Source organism: Diadema antillarum, unplaced genomic scaffold (genome assembly GCF_040938485.1).
Source record: "Diadema antillarum isolate AM-2024a unplaced genomic scaffold, OU_Dant_1.0 seq00001662_RagTag, whole genome shotgun sequence".
In the NCBI taxonomy this organism is placed as follows: Eukaryota; Metazoa; Echinodermata; class Echinoidea; order Diadematoida; family Diadematidae; genus Diadema; species Diadema antillarum.
Window position 1 is genome coordinate 67,487 of NW_027272362.1, and position 22,932 is coordinate 90,418.

The window sequence follows — 22,932 nt, forward strand, 5'->3', positions numbered from 1 at the left end:
CATTCCAATTTCTCTTTGAAAGCCATAAAGACTGTGGGTAATGATCCATCACTGTAATATTTTTTTGTTTTGTTTACTGTCCTCTTTTAGGGCAATCATATATGAGACACTCGAGCAAAGATTTCTTTTCTTTTTGTCATGTCTAGAAAAAATAATGCTTTGTCCAACTTGTACCACTCTTCCATGTGCAAACATCACATCTTGCTTGACACGAAATTTGAATGAAATAAGCAACCAGAGAACAGTAATTATATATGGCATGGTGCTATTTGATCAGACACCACATGTGACAGATATCACTGCTGTACAATATCATTAACATTGGTCTTCACTTAACCTAGCATGTGTTCCAACATCAGATGCTGAAATGAAAGGTAATTAGTTGCAGAATAACCAAGACAGGATGTTTCGTGATCAAAGCCTCAGACCACATAAATCATGTTTATTAGATCTGACTTATACTGGTCCTCTTCCAACTGAATAATAGTGAGGACAGGGTGTTTCTTGATCAAAGACTAGGACGATAGAAATCATATTTCTAAGATCCAGCTCAAATTGGTCCTCTTCAACTGGCCAGTAAACTCAAGAAAGAAACTGATATGAAGGTTCTAGAACAACTGCAGAACAGTAATTGCACATGGTAGGGTGCAATTTCATGACATATAAATGTGATAGAAAGTTAACTTGGCTCACACAAGTCCTCTATAAGGTGGCCACAAGATAAGTGGGTTCTTTGGAGCTGACCCCAACCCCCCCCCCAAACCCCATCTGTTGCTGGGCCACCACCACTCTGGCCCGCTATTCAGCGATTGATTGACCTACAAGTCATCATCTGCTGCACCCCTTGAGCTGAGGGTGAGAGTGACGCGGCGCATGGCCGGCTGGATCTGGGGGAACTCGGTGTTGAGTCGGTCGGCGATGGTGGCAATGGTCTGCATCTTGTCCAGCTGCTTCTGGGACTCAGCCGCGAGGGCGCCCTCCGTCTTACACAGCAGCGTGTACTTGCCGTCCTTCAGCGCCTGGTAGTTCTTGACCTTGCGCTGCTTTGACACAATGTCGGCCAGATGCTGGGGAAATATTGTGTTGAGAAAATCAGACGATGAATAGATTATTGCTTCAATCAGCTACAGGTTAATTACACTACAGACATAAAATGGGTCAGGACAAGAGAAACAGCATATTCGTACATCATCTTACAACAGTTCTTACTAACAGCTATTGTAAATGCAGTGCAAATAATTCACTTTGTCACAACCAAAATAAGATGGAAAAGACTAACCTCTTAACATTTTAGCCGCTACTCTAGATGATTCCTCAGACTCTACTGAGGAAGCATCTAGCCTTGCGCAACAGAGAAGAATATCTAAGACTATTTTCAGACCGCATAAAATTGCTTGACATTTACAGGTAGTGGCATTCTTTGGCAATCCATTACAATCTTCCTCAACTTTCTTTTTCTCCTTGAAGGTGGCAAAAACTATGAGAAGAGCATTAACCACAACCAATTTTCCAGTGATGTTATAGTGAGCCATGGTGTCCTTCAAAGACCCATGACTCATTGCCACATCACAATCATATGTCCAATCATATGATGTATGAGTATACATTGTATAATGTATAGCGGAACTATTGGCTGAAATGAGTTTTATATGGTTCGAGGATTATATCTCCTCTTACTTCAAAGCATTAACATCAGAGTTACTATCTGCTATGAAAGTGTCGACTTTGAATTCACTGGTGTGGTTGAATCTTAACAACACAAAAAGACCAGTTACCTTTTGCTTGAGTTCAACGAGTCTCTCGATGTCGCCGTCGATGGTGTCAGCCACACTCTGGAGTTCGTGAAAGTCACGTTGCTTGTTGTCCAGCTGCTGGTTGAGAATCTGTTGATGGTTCCTCAGCTCAGCGATGTCATTGTCACAGCTATTAGCATCCTATAGTAGTAAAACCAAAAATTTAAACAATTATCATCATGAATGAACAGACAAATGTTTCCTCGAGTGCAAAGATTTTTCTAAATGCAGAAGAAAAAGGTATTGCTCTCACTGAAATGAACAGTATCAGTATCACAAAATAAATCAATCACAATGATCAATATCCAAGAATTGATGAATGAGCAACGGTATTTTCTTGAGTCATTTTTTCTATCTTTTTTCTTCTTCTTCTTCTTCTTTTTCTTTCCCACTTCTTACTGATGAAAAGGAACCCTTTGTGTGCTTTAACTTATGGATTTGATGTTCATTTAATTTATCTATCTATTTAAATTATTGAGGACAGTGCAGCAAAATAGCATTAAGGAGCTTTCGCAGTGCAGCAGAATATATAGATATACAGTAGTTTCTGCACTCAACAAATGATTTACTATTGTCATTATCATTAATGCCAAATGGCACAGAAAAACCCACGGCATTATACAGACTAGTGTCCAAAGTCCCTGGCACAGAAAGGGTTAAAGAACCAATCTCTTGAAGTCATAGGTCACAAGGTGTCTGACCTGCTGTGTCTCTTTGATCTTCTTCTTAAGTTCAGCCAGCTTCTTGTGGAAGGCCCCCTTGGTCTCCACCTTCTTGTTCATCTTGGACTGGGCGTCGCCCCGGGTCACGATGGTGTCCCGGCGAGACACCGCCTTCTCCATGTCCTGGATGAGCTTCTCCTGCAGCTTCATTAGCTGGGTGTGGCGCACCTGTTGAAAGAGACAACGAAGAGAAAGGGGGAGGAGAAAGACGAATAATTGAAGGAGGAAATGTTAGCTGTCATTACATATTAAACACCTAAATAGATCCATGTCATTTGATTGGTTGTTTGATATTGATCATTTGTCCAATTTTACCTTTACATCATTATTCATGCAATTTTGTGGCTCTATTTACTGTGCAATCTTGGATCCATGCAATTTGCTCCATCTGCATGCACGCCGCAAGCCTGCTACACTATGTACGTGAAACACTTGTGCTTGCAGTGTGCATACAATCAAGCATATTGTCGGACAGCATGCTAAAGCATAGTGCTCAGCACTCTCTCAATCTCAGGTCTCACACATTCTCTCTTGTTTCTAAATTGAATGAAAACATCAGATTTATCTCTTGTTTCTAAATTCATGAAAACATCAGATTAAGTTTAGGTGATATATAAAACAAACAATAAATATTTTCCATTTGCGCAATTGACAGAATATTTCATTCGGTGCTGGTTCGTTCATGTCTCCACTAAGACAGCTTACCGATCGCTAAAGACTGGAGAGGTTCCAACGGTCACAAATCAATATACTCACATAACTCTGGCAGAGACTCCAACTCTCCCGTTTTCGACGGGAGATCTCCCGCCGAAAACCCATTTTTACAAAATCTCCCGTTCTCCAGTTTGAGATTTAATTTCTCCCGCCCTGGCTCGATGTCTCCCGTTGGAAAGGATTTCTTACTTATTGCTATCGTATGTTGCAAAAATCAGCCTTAGATAGCACCAGAGAGCATCTATAACCCTAGGAACTTCGCGCTTCGCACACATAAACTTGGGTCTCCCGTTTGCTACGGGTTTCAGATGGGAGAAACTCCAGATCAGAAGGTGCTTGGGTTTGAGTCTCTGCTCTGGAGATCTATGTTTGTAAGTGCAGCTGGCACATTAAAAAAGAATGAAAAGACTGACTGTTTGTGAATGTACAAGCATTTCATACATTTCTTTCAGAGTACTAGACACAAAGAATATTATATTCGAGTATAAACTTAGTTAAGACAAGGAAAAGTAGAAATTACGCGGTGCGTAATATATGTCCCCGCCGGAAGTAGCATTTTGTAGCAAAATGTGCAATATAGGTAAAAAATCAAGGTCAAAGGTCAAAGAAGTCAAAGGTCAAAATTCTGTGTGAAAGTTTTGAAGCCCTCACCTAGTGCCATCACATAAAGCAAACGGAATCGAAATCGGGTTAGAAATGGCGAAGGAGTAGCATTTTATAGCCGATGTACAATACAGGTCAAAAATCAAGGTCAAAGGTCAAAGAAGTCAAAGGTCAAAATTCTGTGTAAAGTTTTGAAGCCCTCACCTAGTGCCATCACATAAAGCAAACGGAATCGAAATCGGGTTAGAAATGGCGAAGGAGTAGCATTTTGTAGCCAATGTACAATACAGGTCAAAAATCAAGGTTAAAGGTCAAAGAAGGCAAAGGTCAAAATTCTGTGTAGAAGTTTTGAAGCCCTCACCTAGTGCCATCACATAAAGCAAACGGAATCGAAATCGGGTTAGAAATGGCGAAGGAGTAGCATTTTGTAGCAAAATGTACAATACAGGTCAAAAATCAAGGTCAAAGGTCAAAGAAGGCAAATGTCAAAATTCTGTGTAGAAGTTTTGAAGCCCTCACCTAGTGCCATCACATAAAGCAAACGGAATCGAAATCGGGTTAGAAATGGCGAAGGAGTAGCATTTTGTAGCAAAATGTACAATATAGGTCAAAAATCAAGGTCAAAGGTCAAAGAAGGCAAAGGTCAAAATTCTGTGTAGAAGTTTTGAAGCCCTCACCTAGTGCCATCACATAAAGCAAACGGAATCGAAATCGGGTTAGAAATGGCGAAGGAGTAGCATTTTGTAGCAAAATGTACAATATAGGTCAAAAATCAAGGTCAAAGGTCAAAGAAGTCAAAGGTCAAAATTCTGTGTAGAAGTTTTGAAGCCCTCACCTAGTGCCATCATATGAAGCAAACGGAATCGAAATCGGGTTAGAAATGGCGAAGGAGTAGCATTTTGTAGCAAAATGTACAATATAGGTCAAAGGTCAAGGTCAAAGGTCACGACTGAAATTCTGTGTAGAAGTTTCAAAGCTCCCATGTAGTGCTATCATATAAAGCAAACAGAATCAAAATTGGCTCATAAATGACAGAGAAGTAGCAAATTGAAGATTTTGATCACACACGGACGCACACACGGACACACGGACACACGGACGGACACACGGACACACGGACGGACGGACGGACGGACGGACGGACGGACACACGGACACACACACGTACGGAGCCCGTTTCATAGTCCCCTGCTCGAACTCGTTCGGCGGGGACAATTAGTGCTGTCACAGTATTTAGCCTCTCTAATTTGGTTCTGTCCATGTTATGTCACTGTGTACGACATGCTTTCAAATTTAACATTTAGGCTGAACTGTAACAAAGTGGAGCCTGTTCTCTTGAATTGGACCAACACACAAAGGAATGCTCCTCATGCAGGCAATTGCCAAAGTCCTAAAAATCAAGAGAGTGCGTGTGTATATTTGTGTGTGTGTACATATGACTCGTGGGGTCAGGGGTCAAATGGAGGGACACTGGGCACCTACCTCCATGCGGTGGATCTCAGCTGTCATGGCCCTGATCTCCCCCTGCCCCACCTCAGAGTCCACTGTAGCCTTGGCCTCCCTGGCCAGCTGTGTCTTCTTCTCCCACAGCATGATCTGGCGTCTGTTATGAGCGAGACAAATTCATCACAAAAGTTTGATTTCAAATCTTTCCTCATTTGAAGGACTTTACTGTCAAACTGCCTTGGCACACTGATCTAATGGCTCTACAATCCAAAGGAATCCCAGTAAAGACACTTGCATCAAATACCATGGGTCACAGTTAACCCGTTCAGGATGAGCTGATTTTGCTGCAACACGCATTTCCCATAGACACCCGCCCGAGTATACTCGGGACCCATCCTCAACGGGTTAAAGGAGACCTCTGGATGATTTTCGGATTTTTACATTTGAACAATTATAAATTAGTTATACTGAGGACAGAGTTTCAGAATTTATGATAATTGGGATGAAGAATAAGAATATTTTCAAAATCAATTGCAATGAACAAGTATGATGACATGGCAGGGTCACCATAAGAATGCATGGGTTGGGGCTCAAGGAAACAGAACAGAAGAAGGCATGCACAGATTATACACAGGTGAACTCACAAGCAAGTGGTATTGTAATGGAATTACACTGCTACATTTCTGAAATATGTGAGCCTCCTATGTCATCATCCTTGTTCAGAGTAATTTGTTAAGGTTTTTCAAAGTATTGTTTCTCTGCTCAAGAACCACAATAAATTCCACAAATCTATACATGAAGCTGTTGATTTATGTACGACATGATGTGAAATTAAGAAAATCGTCTGGAATGCCCCTTTAAGTTTATGTTCCACTTTATGCAGCATTGAATACATGTTGTATGTTGTTGATACCTTTGCATTCTATCTAATGACAGTAGCTTTTACATTTTCTTTTGATGGCAATTTCTAATTTTTCAGGTATAGATCACTTTCAAAACATGAATAAAGAGAACTGTGATAGGGTTGCATGATCTATTTTATTTTGAGCTTTACTTGGCAGCTGAGGAAACTAGTTCACGTTTAACACAATCACAAGCAAAACAGTTCCACTAAATAATGACAACTGAAATTATCTACAGGCGATTTTCGAGTGCAGATAAGGGGGTGATCTGCATTTTGAGAGAGTCAAGCAATCCATGTTAAACTATTCAAGGCACAATTTGGCATCATTCATTACTTGAAAATCAGCAGGAAATGTATCGTATATGTTCTCAATATTCAACATTGCACAGTAGGATGCTATCAAAATAAATGAGTGTGAAATTCAGTGGACCAAGTGAACTCTGTGGGGAAAGTACAATAGCTTGTAACAAGAATGGCATTTTACTGTGACACATATTTCCTATTGACATCTGCCTGAGTATACTCAGGACTAGTCTTCAATGGGATAATGTCATGCAGAATTAGCGCCCTTCTGCCTTTTTTTTTTAATTGCTGACTTACTCAGCCTCAACCAGGCTGTTGAGTAATCTCTCCTTCTCCTCACTCAGTTCATCCAGCCTGGCTTGCATCTCCAGAGATTCCCTCTCAGCTTCCTGATGACCAAATCAAAAACATATACTTCCACATTATCGCACATGGCATTTTTCCTATTTCCGTAGTAAATTCTACCAATGACATGAGGATATCTTTCCCGCCAAAAAATTAATCAAATTTAGCTTTGATGATAACCCTGGCATATCAATAGTGTCAAAACTACTACAGTGTACATAGTGCAATGAACTGGAGTGAAATATTTCCTAGAAGTATTGCACGACAGCGAAATACGGGGTGGCTTAAACTCTACTTTTTACATCTCATCTTCTTCAGATGTTTGCATTCATTGAGAGTGCTCCTAGTTACACATTGAATGTCAACCAAACTCTACCTTTGAAATTCACGAATCAGAAGAAATCATTGAAATACAAATGTATTTAATGCACGATGATATGAGACACTGTGGGACACCTCATTTGTGGGTTGACATACCCACCTTGAGCGAGAAACCCCATCTTAAAAAATTTAAGAATTAAGAAGAAATCAATTCATGAAATAAAAAGTATATTTATTACATGATGGCATGGGACACCTGGGGCACCTTATTTGTTTGTTGACATACCCCCTTTGAGAAATACGATAAGGTCTCAAAACCCATCTATGAAAATTAAAAATGAGAAGAAAAAGATGAAGTAAAAAGTGTATTTATTACATGATGACATGGGACACCTCATTTGTTGGTCTGTACCCACCCTGAGGGAGAGGACAAAGTCGTTCTCAATGAGGATGTTGTCCTGGTGGAGGTCCTGCCGAATCTTGCCCTCCCTGGTCAGCAGCTGGTTCAGCTTCAGCATGTCGTTCTGCATGTCTCGGATACTCTTGTCCACCGTCCTCCTCTCGTGCAGCTGACCCTCAATCTCACCTGGGGGAAGGGGTGGGGATTGGAGGGAGGGAAGAATGGAAATTGGAGAGGGAGGGTGAGGGGAGAGGGGAGAAGGGAGGGCGGGAAGCCGAGAGAAACATTGCTTGATTTCAGACCAAATGCATGGTTGGTGAGGGTAATGTTATTGTGCACGCAGGACATTACAACAACAGCATATAAATAATCTCAGAGGAAATCATCCTTTATTCTTTTTGCTTCCTAAGGACCTGTTTTTGTACATCAGCTGTTCCCAACTGTTTCAGAAAATAAATGAGAACTGATTTTCATGAACTCTCACATACAATGAACATGATACATTATCAACTGATTTTCATGAACTCTCACATCCAATGAACATGATATATTATCAATTTTTAGCTTCTTCTGGCCCAACATTCTTGTCCTTTCCTAATTAAAATCTGTCCAGAAATCTTGTCCATCTTGACCAACTATCTTGACCAACAATCTTGACCAACAATCTAGACCAACACTCTCGATCAACAATCCGACCACCTGCCTTTTATACGCAAATCAATGTTCCTCCTCCATGGCTACTAGTCTCACAATCCCACATAGACTCACCTTCAATCCTCATCTTCTTCTGGTGAAGGATGGTCAGTGCTTTCTTCATGGTGTCCACCTCCATCTGCTGGTTGTCCTTCTCCTGGGTCATCTTGACCAGCTCTCCCTGCTGCCGCAGCCAGAACTGCTCCAGGTCGGCAATCTCCTGCGTCCTCGTCTCAATGTTCTTGGTCAGGGCATTGACCTCTTGCTCCAAGGGGCCCAGTTCTTCTCCCTATATATATAAAAAACAGACACAGACAGTGTAAGAGAAGTAGAAATTGATACACCGTAAAAGTGGAAGAAATTTTCATGCCTTTTGTGCAACCACAAGCTAGCACAAAAGTAAAAGTATGTGAATATTTTTCCATGCTATATGTTCCAGTAATTAATGTCCTGATTCTGTGGAATTAAAAACATGCGAAGTTCACCTTCCCGAACCGAGCATGAACAATTACTCACGCGTAAAATATTCACCTTCACAGTACTGCTTTGCCATCCCTAGAAAAATATATGAAACCATGCAAGCAGTGGCTACCATTGAATAGAACCCACAACTCCAATCTTCAGGTTGAAGACTGCACCATCACTTCTAAGCTGGAGATTATTGCCAGGGAAACAGTTACCATGACAACTGCCAGAGATGCCATTACCACCATAGTTTACAGCACAGAGCTAGAGACACTATGCTACACATAGTGATGTTTCAAGACAAAAATATCCTTTCTGGGATTATGAAAATTATGACATCATACTGCTCATAGATGATTACCCCTATGCAATAGACATACGCACAGTATCTGTGATCATGTTGAAGATATGACCTCTCCTCAATTAAGTTATTTCAAACTTATCAGAGCTCTGTGCTAGGCAACAAACTGTATCAAATCTTGGCACCTCATTTCAGGTGAGAAGAGAGATTTTACAATCTGGTGTGCTCTTACCCCTTGCGAACTCAGGACGGCCTCGATCTTCTTGTTGTACTGGTCGATGAGACCCTGCTTGCGCTCTATGACAGCGTTCCGCTTGACGATCTCGCCCTCGCTGCGGGAGATGATGCCGTTCTTCTCATGGATCTCCTCGTCCAGCTCTTTCAGCGCCTTGCGCAGCCGCTCCACCCGGGTGGTGGTGTTGGACAGGTCCAGCGTCTGCTGTGAGATCTCATTCTCCACCTTGGCCTTTGCAGCTTCCTACAGATATTAAGTTGTTGAATATATCATATCAAAGGTTGCTGACTATCAAAAACAAGAGACCCGCGGGTCTAGCGCTCACCTGAGTATCGCAAGTTCACCTTTCACGCAGTCACTAATCTAAATTATTCACAGCTCTACCAAAATTTGACGAGGCATTCTCAAGTGGAAGATGAAAATGTACAATAAGGGCCCAATTTTTTCAAGATTCCTTAATTTGGGGGAATTGGGGCCCCCTGGGGCCCTCTGGGTGGGGCATGGTGCCCAGTTTGATAAATTGAGATCCTGACCACCTAGGGATGCTACCTGCCAAGTTTGACAAAAATCCATCATGAGGTTTTCAGGAAGAAGATGAAAATGTACAATTCAGGCCCCCATTTGGACCCTTCCAACCACCTCCCCCCCCCCTACCCCCAAGAGGGGGGGGTTTGGGCCCCCTGGGGGCCCCCTGGGCGGGGCATGGTGCCCATTTTAACAAATTGAGATCCTAACCCCCTAGGGATGCTACCTGCCAAGTTTGGTGAAAATGGGTCATGGGGTTCTCAAGAAGAAGATAAAAATGTACAATTTAGGCCCCATTAGGACCCCTCCTCACCCCCCCCCCCCCCCCCCCCCCCCCCCGGGTCCCAAGGGGGGCACCCCTGATTCTGCCATGAACAAACTTGAAACTACAGTCATCAATGTGCTAACTCATAGTATTAACCTAGCTCTATCACTTCTGGTTCTAGAGAAGAAGATTTTTGCGGATTCCTTAATTTTGGGGGGTTTGGGCCCCCTGGGGGCCCCCTGGGTGGGTCATGGTGCCCATTTTAACAAATGGAGTTCCTAACCCCCTAGGGATGCTACCTGCCAAGCTTGGTGAAAATGGGTCATGGAGTTCTCAAGAAGAAGATGAAAATGTACAATTTAGGCCCCATTAGAGACGCACGACGCACGACGCACGACGCACGACGCACGACGGACGAAGGGCGATCGCAATAGCTCACTTGAGCCTTTGGCTCAGGTGAGCTAAAAAAACTGCCTGCATTACTTTGCAGTATCAGACCATAACACTTGTCGTGCTGCTTTTTTTTTTCTCTTTTTTTTTTTGTTGGGGGGGGGTTGTTTTCTTTTAAAGAGTGATCTACAGCAGTAGGAACAGAATGAAATTTTTTCACAAATTAAAGTCATAGTTGCCATTTTGATGCAAGATCACAGTGCAATTTATAAATGCAATATTTCACTGTCTAAAATCACTTCCTTGCTTGAAAGATTCTCTTTAAAATCTCTCCCAACTGCTTGCCAGGAAAAAGAGCATTTCTTCCAGATAATTTGTTGTACTGGAGTATCACTGCTGTAAGTACATGTTTCTCTGGGCGAACAAAACAGGAAGAGAGCCAGTTTATGTTGCCAGTGTATGAACTGGCAAGGCTAATCTTGTGTTTATCAGGGATATCACAACCCTGTGGCGGTGACAGCCCACTGTGCGGGCATCTGTAATTGCGTTTTTCTTTTTCTTTTTTGAAGAGCAACTGAGAACATCCCCCGGACTGGAACCCACCTGATCGGCGATTTGCTTGCGGACGTTGCCAGCCATCTTGGTGGCGTAGTGCGAAGCCTTGTCCATGGTGAGCTTGTTGCGCATGGTGTCCATGATGGCTTCCTCTAGCCGTAGCTTCTCCTGGTATTCCCGCTCAATCTGCTTCCTCAGTGCTGTCAGCTCGTTCACTCGCAGGGTGCGGTCCTGTGGAAGACATTCACAAACACAGAGCATAGCTCAGACGAGTCATACTGTGTGTGGCACATAGTTGAAACTCCCCCAACGTACCACCCTCATTTCTTAATGTACAAAAAATCTTAGGGATATGACTGAAAAGAGAAATGACATTGTGAACACCAATTACTCAGCCTTTACTTTCCATTTCAGTCACAGCTATGGATACTGTCAAGCTGATATCTACTACTTGATAATGAGAATATCAGTCCTACACAAATCAAGGTGTATTGCTGCTTTACTTAAAAATAACAAAACTATATTTCTGACTTTATGTATGTATTCAAATCAAGAAGCCAATATACTTTCAGACAAAGGAGATATTGAGTCTTCTTACAGTAGCAATGACATGCACATATGTCCAGAATAACACGCAAGGTACAGTGCCGTATAGCTGCGATGTAATACAATGGGTCAAACTATTGATTCACGAACAGATACTTTCACTTTCTTCCAATGAACTACTCATTTTAATGGCTTCTCCCATTTCAATATGTTTCGCTGGATCTAATACTGAATATTGTGCACTAAGGTTGTTGCTATAGCAGGCATGTTTTGAGGAAATATGGATTATATTTGTGATGGCAGTATACATAGAATTTTGATAGCATATATTTGGGGTATTTAATGTACATGATATCTACAATCGTATCATCTCGATGATAATCTCATCAAAAAGTCCAACCCTGCATGGATTTCACTGCCTCGAACTGATCGAGACAAAAATCAGACTTCTTTCCTTCCCTAAGATGTAATCTACGGGTGGCTGTGGACAAACTTACTGTGGTTGCCCTGTTGAGGGCCTGCTCCGTCTCGTGCAGCATGCGGGAGTAGGTGCTGTACTCCTGCTTGATCTTCTCCTGCCGGTCCTGGCTGGCCTGGATCTGCTTACGCAGCGAGTTGATGTCGATCTCGTTCTTCTGCAGCAGCAGCGTCAGCGTCTCGTTGTTCTCCTGCTCCTTCTGGATGGACTTCTTGTAGCCCTCGATTTCAGTGGCCAGCGACATGATGTGCTGCTTCTGCTGGCTGTGTTGTGTGTACAGGGGATGGCATATGTTAGTTAGGATTAGGACTGATGTAAAAGCGGGGATCCTTCAGTGTAACACTCATTTACAGGCAAAGACAATAGAGTGTAACATTTCTTTACAGGAAAAGATTCTGAGTGTAGCATTCACATGGAGGTAAATATAAGACACTCATAGGCTGAGGGGATGAAAAGAAGATCCATAAGCGTAACACTTGTTCGGGGGTAAAGATGCCTGGTTATTTTGTTTGTTGGGAACAGGGTTGGGAAGATCCCAATGTGTTACACCTGCTTTGAAGGGATGAAGGGAAGCTTAACACTTGCAGGGGTCCCTTACATGAAGACTCGTGTAGCTCATGTAGCAGGATATATTCCTGAGTGCAGCATTTGTCGGAGGATAAATCCCTGAGTGCACACACATTGTGAGAGGGAGATCCCTGAGTGTAAAACATGTGTAGTAGGTGGATCCCTACACATAGCAGTTGCTCAAGGAAAGTTCCATAAGATTATAATTTGTTTAGAACGAAAGATAGCTTGGTATAACACTCATTCAGAAGGGAAATTCCCTGACAGGTGAGGATCCGTACATGCCACAGCTATTATGAGGGGAAGATTTGTGAGTGTTCACTTATTTTGAAGGGTACATCTACCAAAATAAATCAGTAAAAGTCCACTGAGAGGACACAGTTTTCTTGGGCAGGACTCAACAAGGGGAAAACTGACTGACAAATTAAGCGAAGGTCATGCCAGGGACAGCCAGCCCCTCCCTCACCTGAGGGCCTCCTGCATGGCTGCGTGGGCCTCATCTCTCCGTCTCATCCCAATCAGACTGCTGTTCCACTGCTGGAAGAGCTGCTTCTTCTCCAAGTTGATGGACTGAAAGTAAAGAGAAAGTTGGTACCTTGTAAATGATGACAATAGTGATAATGTTGACATGAATGACCATGGAGAAAAAAAGGCAAAAATGTATCGTCAGGTCAAACAATCTACATCTGTTTCATAATGTGTCACACTACGAAAATAGTTTTGGTGAAAAATTAACTGCAAATTCCTATGGAATGAAAGTGCCTCCCTCTCGAGATACCACACATAGACAAACAGATTACTGTAAAAGCAGAATTTTTGCGGTGTGGAAACTTTGCACATTTCGTGAAACCAAACACTGGTGCAAAAATAAAAGCACACATGTTTTTACTTGCATATGCAACACTATTTAATCTCTTTATCCTGTGGAATTAAAGACACATGAAAATTCATCTTACAAGGCCGAGTGCAAAACATTACACGTAAGAACCCTTCCACTTTTACATTACTTCACTTTCATTCTGACATGTGTGTATGGGTAAACTCTGTATGATTTCTGGCAACATTTCCCATCAATAGTACAGACTCAAATCATTGGCAACTTAATTACCAATGATACTGTACAAGTGGATATTTTCACATGAGTAATTTTTCGCACTTGGCAACATAACATGAGTTTCGCATGTTTTTAATTCTGCGGAATCAATACATCAACTACTAGAACATATGGCAAGCAAAAATATTTGCATGCTTTTCTTTTCGCACGCTAGTTTCTTGGTTGTGCGAAATGTGCGAAAATTTCAACACTGCAAAAATGTTCACTTCAGGACAACATAAGCCACAGATGATTCCAGGGGTAGGTTTCAGCAGGCGCATTTCTATCAACAGTTAATGAGGACAAGTTTTAAAACAGCCCTCAAGACCCATCTCTTCAAATTGAAAAACTAGCCAATGTGTAAAAATGTATGTTTACACATTTGGAGACAATTACTTCCTGGAACTATTTCTTTTTATTTTAACTGTCATATCACAAGCGGTGCACCCATGAAATTTAAGCTGAATTATGTATTCATTTTGGAGCAAGCGCCATGAGCGCCTGACTTGGCGGATACCGGCGCTATACAAGACTTCATCATCATCATCATCATCAAGTGTAAGATCAAAGTACAGACCTCAATCTCCATCCTGGCCTCTGAGAGGGCCTCCTTGGCTGCCTTGGTCTCCTCTGACTGGGCCTGACTCTGGGCCTCATACAGGGCAATCTGCTCTGACAGCTTGTCCACTGTCTCGGTCAGCCGGTCCACATACAGGTCCTGGGAGAGAGAGGGATGAAGCGAAAGGGTAGCATTGAAGCATTGTGTAAAACTACAATACTGTATACAGGGGAGTCTCATTACAGCTAAGTCAGAAACATAAAACCAAGCAAAACAAAGACAAATCTTTGCAGATACTGCAAAGAAAATTGTTGGCCCTAAACCAAACAGCTGGCAAATTCACACGCCACGTAAAAGACCAGCACACTACTGCTGAATAACCACTCTCTACGCTTGTCTGCATTAAGCCATTTAAGACTAGTCCAGAGTATATTCGGGCAGGTGTTTATGGGAAATGCCTGTTGTAGCAAAATCTGATCGTCTTCAATGGGTTATCAGCGCCTGCATATAATATGTGACTTCCCCTGGTAACAAGCACTACATACATGAGTGCTCCGCATTATCTGAGCTCCAACTGACTCAGCAGAGAAGAATGCAACAAAATGCAGGTCCCATCTGCAACATGGTGATTGTCAAATCTACAACATTTGTCAACAAGCATCACAAATGTGTTTTCTTTCATGCTAAAATATCCTCAGCATTTTAAATTCGCATTAACTGTTTTTCTCTTTGTCAATATTGTGTCGTACTGTTCATGTAACCATATCATAGCAGAACATGCAGAAAATCTGCAAGGAATATCATTGATGGTTCTTGATTTAGAAACGTAGCAGTACCAATGGGTCCAACATACAGCTAATCAGCATTCTCAGTTCGCTTGTGGTGGATGTTTCTCACACACCTGCTTTTGTTTGTCTTCCTCGGCCTTTGACACTTCCGAGTCAGCCTTTTCTGCAGCCCTGCGCATGACGGCAATGTCTCCCCGGATGTCCTCCTTAGCGTTGCTCATGTAGTAGAGATGCAGGGCCAGATTCTCCACCTCCGTCTGTAGCGTTGAAGCTGTTGGTGGTTACAAAACAATCACACATGGATTTAATACATGACTGACATACAATCATACATATTGAAAGTGCCAGCTTACAAGGATAAAATGGTTAAGCTAACACCTTGACAACAATAAAGTTCTTTCATGCTCTTTTTTTAGCATTAATTCCAGCCTTTCTTTTATGTCTGAAATTTGAATTTCAACAATAACATACCAAGAGATTTTTACAGAAATCATGACTTATTTTCACATTGCATGGATGAGGAATAATACTCCTTATATGCTGTGTTTACAATCGTTAGAGAGCTGATTACGACATTTGTCAAAAAGGACTGGCAGTCTTCTGATCAGAGCTTAACTTCTGATGAAATTTGTGCATAACTACCAGCGCACTCACTCTAGAGGTGATTGGCTGCTGCTTTTAAGCAGGTGCCACAAGAACTGTAGTTCTTGTTTGTCACATTCCATGCAAACTGCTCTATAAAATGAGGCAGAAGTCAGTCTGTTGGATGGCTATAGTTCATATGAAATCCTACACTCCTCTTCAACTCCCCACATGTACACACATGCATACGCCCACACACACACACAACCACACCTACACAAAACCGCGGCCCATCAAGCAGCGCGTGGGCCAGTCATCGTCGTTAGAGGCTAACAGACTCACATTCCTTGCGCTGGTGGTTGACGTTCTGCTGGGTCTTCTTGTACATGTCCTGCACCTCCCGCAGCTGCTCCTCGCACTGGTTGCGCAGCTGGTGGAGCTTGCCGAGGTCGTCGTGCCGCTTCTCCAACATGGTCTGCTGGCGGGCCAGCTCCTGCTGCACCCCGTACAGGTTCACGCCCAGCTCCTCGCGCTCCTGCAGCTTGTTCTTCAGCGCCTCCCGCAGCTCGCGCACCTCCAGCTCCGCCTTCTCCATCTGCTTGGTCAGGTGGCCCTTGAGGGCGTCTTGGAAGCGCCTCATCAGGGGCTGGGGTCAAGAAGCAAATACAAAAAAAAACAAAAGATGAGCTAAAACGATCAATGATAATAACAATACAAGCTGGTGTTTACATACTGTATTCCAGACTTTTTAAGAATTTCAATGCACTTTACAGATTATCATTATTCAGGGCAGTTCAATTTCATTTATTTTCCATCTGACATCTGACAAAAAGTACAACAAAATACAAAGTATGCATCACACCATCACATTTTTTGATCAGTTTGAAAAAGAAAATACATAATGCAATACGAATCGTAAACTATACGATAGATATGAAATGTAAAACAAAGCAGAATAATCAATCTGTACTTTGAAGGGTTGACAGAAAAGGATGAAAAAGAAAGATCCACTAAAAAGCATGGCTTGTAATACATGGACCACTCATTATGTCAAGCAACACCCGATTTTTTGTTCTTTTTTTGCAAGCTCCTTGAACAATGAAGTATGTGATGTACAGCATTTCATTCTTGCGACCGATATTCATGCAATTGTCTCGATGAGCTTAGTCATATTACCAGCCCACAGACCTTGGCTTTTCTGCGCATCATTTTTAGAGATATCACGTTTACAACATTTAAATAGCTTTGTGTTAATACAGTAGGGACACAAAGTCCTAGAAAATTCATCTCAAAGACACAAGGCAAAACAGCGCTTTTTAGACAGATATTAAAGATAAATGCTTTGATTGCCTGGGACTACTTTAAGTCCTGCAAAGGATCCTTTGACTTGTCATGATTTGGATAAGAGAGAGAGAGAAAAAAGCAAAAACAACAACATAGTAGATGAAAATAGAACCACACTTGCCATGCAAGGTTAATCAACTTGCAACAACTTACATGATCAGGATCCAACACCACCATCTCACTCTCATCATCGGAGACGTCGGACTCCAAGCCGTAGCCATCTCCCTCTACTCCTCCCTGATTCTCCTCCTCCTCTGCGTACTCCTCTTCTTCTTCTGCAACTAGTGTGGTCTCAGCAACTGAAAGGAGTGGCATAATGGGAAATGATTTCAAAGCCTCCTGGACTTTGGAGAACTTCTAAAAACCACATACTGTAAATGCGGAAATGTTCACGGTACATTGATTTTTTAGCATTTTGCACTACTTTTGGCTAGCTCAAATTCTAAACCCGCCAAGATATCTTTACCATTTTCTCTGCAAATTTTGAACAGGTTGAATCATGTGCGTCAATCACAAACCACAAATTCAAGAACCTTTTTTTATGTTTAGTTTTCTTATAATTCAATTCTGTCAAGTTGCTATGGATACAAGCACTCTGTCATATGTCCACATACTCTTACCTGGCTCTGGCATTGATGCACCCATTGCTCTAACAGGGGGTAATTCCACAGGTACTGGTTCAGGGGGAGGCGGCTCAACGGTAGGCTGCAAGGGGGAAAACCTTTCTTCAGAAGGGGGCCTCCTGTCCGCTGAACCCGGTCTCTTGGAACCAGACGGAGGTCGGGCCCCAGCTGATGGCGGACGAGCTGCTGATGAAGGTCTTCCAGCAGATGGGGGTCTTGTTGCAGAGGGTGGCCTAGTAGCAGAGGAGGGTCTTGTGGCCGAGGGGGGCCTAGTAGCCGAGGGCGGCCTCCCAGCAGATGGGGGCCGGTCTGCGGGCGAGGCTTTGCCACCAGAGGGTGACCTTGTAGCTGAAGGGGGCCGCTGGGTTGCAGATGAGGGCCGCTGTGCACCAGATGAGGGCCTTTCATCTGGAGGGGGAGCATCTACCGCCTACACAAAAAGAGATTAACTCCACATGGTACTTTTCGATAAAAGAGACACACTGCTTCTTATTTGAAGCCTTATCAAGTTCTGGCGAAGATGTCTGTGCTTCAAAGAATTACTAAATTGTGATAACACTGTTGATGTAAATTTAATGGCACTCTGGAATTATCTACAGTAGATCACTGTTAGAAAAAAGCCAGAGAGACAGTACAAAAAAATAAGATAATACAATTTTTTGCAGAACACATTATATGCACAGACATGGGTATGTGGAGTAGCATAACCACTTTCTTTTTTTTTCCTGCAAAGAGGCAGTTTGGTTTAAAGACAAAAAGTAATAATTTGACTAAAATTAAAAAAAAAAACTGATTGACTACAACAGGGATTGTTCACAAGCACAACAACACAGTTCTTAAAGGGGAATACTAAAGAAATAGAATTATATATGAAGTGAAAGAGTGGGACACATAGAACAATTTGTCGTTTACATCGTTTAAAATGGCCTTTTTGAAGTGGAGTTAGAGGATTTTGAAAATTTACACCTGTCACCCCCATGAAATCTAGGTCACAGCGTAAATTTCGAGGCTTTGCCGATGACGTCATGGGATGAAAGGAATCGCGCAAGGTCTCGAGCGACTTAGGCCCCCGCGCGCATAATGCATGCATTGTATCATACAAGTTGTTGTAGATAGTATTTGCATACAAAGTTTAAAAGTTTGTTTTTCGATACTGCACGACATCAGTGATGATCAGGATGATTTCTTGGTGGAATTTGAATGTGGGAGCGATGATGAACTGAGTGATACAGTACACACTAGTGATGATAACAATGATGAAACTAGTGATGATGACCCTGGTGAAGTTGGAGAGATAGATGTTGCTGACGAGCCACACGGCGGGGCGCAGGAGGGAGATGCTATGGGCGAGCTAGTGGGGAAGGCCCAGGGCGGTCCGATTGAAGCGGACGGACTTAAGTGGAGATTGGCAGTACGAGCCCTTGCCACACGGCAGGCCAGGGGACAATGTTGGTGACGCAGGACCAATACCAGGTAGACTTCAAAATTTAGATGAGTAAGAGTTTTTTTTTTATTCTGAACTGAAAATGAACTGAGCTTAGTGCTGACTTGATCTCGTACTTCAGAGCAGCAGTAGGCCTAACTGAACACAGCCCAGTCGCTGTAAGTAGCGCAGCGTCTGGTTGGGCTACGTATTATCAATCACATCACACTCACTCCTATACAGCCCAGTCGCTGTACGTAGGTACGTCGCGACAGGTATTCGCACAGCGTATACTTACAGCGTCTGGTCGGGCTAACTCACTCCGTACTCCCGTTCACAGCTCATCAGCACTCTACCTAGCAAGAGCTAGGTACTGCACGATCCATCCATTACTTCACCGAGTCCATCAAAGTTTTATCACTATCGATGAAAATCGCAGTGCTCTGTATCGTTTATCACCAGATAGGCCGGCCGGCCTAGTCAAGACTTCGACTTAGGTCTTAGCCAGTGCCCGCGCATTGATTGCGTGGTATCTAGCATTAGCAATCCACGTACGCCGAATGTTTCGCGAGTTTTTTTTTATTATTTTCGCCAATTTCGCGAACCTGGTGCTTTTTGCGAATTTAAAAACACGAGAAAATATTAACTATCTTTCTGTATATATTTCCTTCTTCCGTGGTGTACTCCACAACCACGAATTTAAGCACTCGCGAAATTATTGGCAAGTCCCGATTCGCGAAAAAATAGACTCGCTAAATACATGTACAATATGTACATGGCGTACACAGCTGTAGTACTACCGATGAACTGCCGATATAATACATTGTACGTATCAAAGAGGTACTAGTATACGAAGTTCAGGCTTCTCCACTCTTTTATACTACTGCACTGCGACATACGCGGACGGTGATGGGCGCATGCATGTGACTGATCGACTACGAAGCACCATCGTACAGGCACTAGGCCTGACAGCTTCTGTATTCGTGGCCTAAATAACACATAACAGACTCTATTTAAACGAGGAAATGTGTGATTTCACAGGAGTCTTGAAGTAGAAAACAATTTTATTTCATTTTTTGTGACATTCTGATAAAAAATGTCTTGGGATTTCGGGGTATGAGCCTCGACATCACGCTCTCATCGAGAGCATACATAGGTAAGCTTAGGCTGTTGTGTGATACTTCCGGGTTTGCCTTTCATCCCATGACGTCATGGACACGCCCCCCAAAATAACCACGGATCTTCCGATTGAGCATGATTCAGGATACAATTTTTCTAAGCAGCCGTTCTCCAAAACGCAATTTTCTAAATGGGTGAATTAAAGGCCGCTGTGTTTAACATGCTCTATGCTTGAAATGGGGGAATAATCCAACAAAATATGCGTTTCCTTTAATAGTATTCTGCTTTAAGGGTTCCGGACAACCATGTATGTTTGAAAGTACACTGAAAGTGTATATGGGACTAATACGCTGAAACTAGTATGTAGAAGATAAGATCATCACAGTTTTGTTTCTGTAAGCACCTTCCCTTGCAATCTGCTTACATGTTTTCTCATGGTAAGCAGCGCCGTTTTTCATTTCAATTTTCTTTTGAATTCATAGCTCTTCACTCAGGCTGTGACTGTTTCAATAGATATGTTACAAAACAGCAAAAACACCTGTAAGCGTTTAAAAAAAAAAAATCCATCGAAACTTTGTCATTGTTGTCTATATGATTTCCCAGATCAATATGTACAGAATTGCGGATGATAGCATTTATGATCAAAGTATAGACATGCAGACAGAATTCTATACCTCTTCTGCTGCTGGCTCGTCCTCTGGTGGAGCAGGAGCCTCTTCCTCCTGGGGTGCATCTTCTGGCTGTTCCTCACCTTTATTGCAGAGAATCAAATAAAAGGAACCCACTTATATCACAAATTAATATGGTGCTTCACTTTCACAATTGATTTCATAATACTGCAAGACAAAGAACAAAACAAAAACATCTTTGGAATATTTGGCATTTTCAGATTTCCACTGAGGATGTTATTAGGATAAATCCCTAATAGTTATTCAATCATGATAGATCTATAATATGCTGGTGATAATGTCAGCTCATCAAACATCAATGGGCTCTTCATGTATATTTTGCATACTAAGCTGGGGTACAAGAAGCAGTTATCAATGTCCCCTCTGCTGTATTTGGTGGCCAGCATGTGAGCAGTAGGGTTGGGGGTACCACCTACATTTTTGTATCGTCACCCTAAGGATCTGTAGCTTGTTTATTCGAAAAACACAAATCCGCCTAATTCTTACCTCAAATATGCCATAAATACAGCAGTTTTGAATGTCGTGACCGTCTCGTTGATTATGAATCTCCGTTTTAAAATGGCGCAATTTTAGTGCGTGCGTTCCGTTTTCTTCGCGCAGCTAAAAAGGGTACCTTGCGATCGGCACCCCCTCCCCTCCATAGGTAATACACGTGAATTTCACAGCATAGGTAATACACGTGAATTTCACAGGCCATAGGTAATAGTGACTAATACACGTGAATTTCACAGCCATGTGTCGTTACTGAGCGGATGTGTAATTTTTAGCTTGGTTTGTTTGAGTTTGATTTTCGTTTCTTCGTTTTTATTGTCTTTAGATCTATAGCTAATGACACTTAATCCCGCGCGTACCTTTTCGTTCTATACGCAAACAGCCATGATACGCAGGGTGCCGATGGGAAGGTGCCCTGCCAATAGGAAGTGCCCCAACCTTTTATACATACTATTTGGGTTTAATGGGAAAATTACCTTGAATACATATGTGTGTGAATTCCATGAACTAGTAGAACAGATTGACAAAATTTAAGGTAATTTGGATTTGCAGTTCAAATGTTTTGAAATATCAATGGCCAAGTGTTCTTCATTATGCTAGAAATATTGAAAATATGAAAAGGGGATAGTAAGAACACTCAGATTTAAAACCTCACCTTGTTCAACAGCTTCTTCGATCTCCTGGGCTGGAGGCTCCTCCATTTTGTCCAGCTCTTCCTGGTCTCTACTTGAAGGTCTTCACACAAAACAAATATCCAGATGAGATAAAAATGACATTTGCTCTGGAGCAAATAATAAACAAGGGAATATAAACTTTTGGAAATCACACATTCATACAATTTTGTAACTAGTAAAGACTGATCATTCAGACAACGCGTCAACGGTAACGTTAGAACTCGGCACAATCCCAATACATAAATAGGTCAAAGCTCTGCCTCTGAATCTCATGATCTAGTCTATCCTTCTGGATTTCTAATGGATAGCAAGAAATGAGGGGTTCATTTTGTTGAAGAAAGTGCCACTCACTGTCAACTAATTAAATTCTAAATAATGATTTCTAATCATGGTTCAGCGGACTTCAGTAATTCTGCGCGCTGCAATGCAACGCCAATCGAGAACCTACGGCTACGGACGTATCACACAGTTGCACAGCGCAGTGCCCAATCGCCCACGAACCACTGTGTTGTACAATCGTACACTAGACGAGTAACAAGCCGCACAAGTTAGCTATAGCTGTGGATTCTCGGTTGTCACGGTGCCTTACAGTTTCGCTTCAGTTTATGACACCTTCCTGATTCAGCTGCGACAGACAAAACCTAGAAAGGCACGTAGACGATATAAACAGATAGAAATATCTTTCATGACACAGGGCGCTTTGAAATATTACGAAAATTGTTGGGTACTTACCTCTCATCAGCCATTTCGATTCGTGAAATGTTGTTGCTATGCGCGGATAAACGACTAGTTATTCTTGGTTCCAGGCGCTTGCATTTTAATCAAATTATCGTACTTGCCCGTTTCAGTGTCTACGACGAACACTGCGCACGGTTTCGCAGTGACAAGATCTCAATCCAGTTTCAAGGCGTGCATCATTGTCAAATTTCTTCCGATTGACTCCAATGCTTTCCTTTGTGACATGTAAAATCCTTG

The 22,932-nt window shown here is 42.3% G+C and overlaps 1 protein-coding gene across 1 annotated transcript; it reads right to left on the reverse strand.

The window, feature by feature from the left end:
- Positions 1 to 818: 818 nt before the first annotated feature.
- Positions 819 to 22,703, reverse strand: LOC139711495 (coiled-coil domain-containing protein 40-like). Its single transcript, XM_071623372.1, has 19 exons — positions 22,690 to 22,703; positions 21,939 to 22,018; positions 20,777 to 20,853; positions 17,558 to 17,990; positions 17,091 to 17,236; positions 15,936 to 16,239; positions 15,125 to 15,282; positions 14,242 to 14,382; positions 13,038 to 13,141; positions 12,024 to 12,267; positions 11,029 to 11,211; positions 9,243 to 9,488; positions 8,320 to 8,533; positions 7,568 to 7,737; positions 6,783 to 6,874; positions 5,315 to 5,435; positions 2,495 to 2,683; positions 1,776 to 1,934; positions 819 to 1,067 (listed from the first exon to the last, which is right to left on the reverse strand). Exons 1-19 carry the CDS (start codon positions 22,701 to 22,703, stop codon positions 819 to 821), a joined length of 3,324 nt encoding a protein of 1,107 aa, XP_071479473.1.
- Between the last annotated feature and the right edge of the window lie 229 nt (positions 22,704 to 22,932).

Coding starts and splice junctions, on each gene's coding strand:
- LOC139711495 (XM_071623372.1), bottom strand. Junction 7,738..8,319: donor GAAGAAGATGAGGATTGAAG/GTGAGTCTATGT, acceptor CCCTTCCCCCAG/GTGAGATTGAGGGTCAGCTG. Junction 5,436..6,782: donor AACAGCCTGGTTGAGGCTGA/GTAAGTCAGCAA, acceptor CGCTCATAACAG/ACGCCAGATCATGCTGTGGG.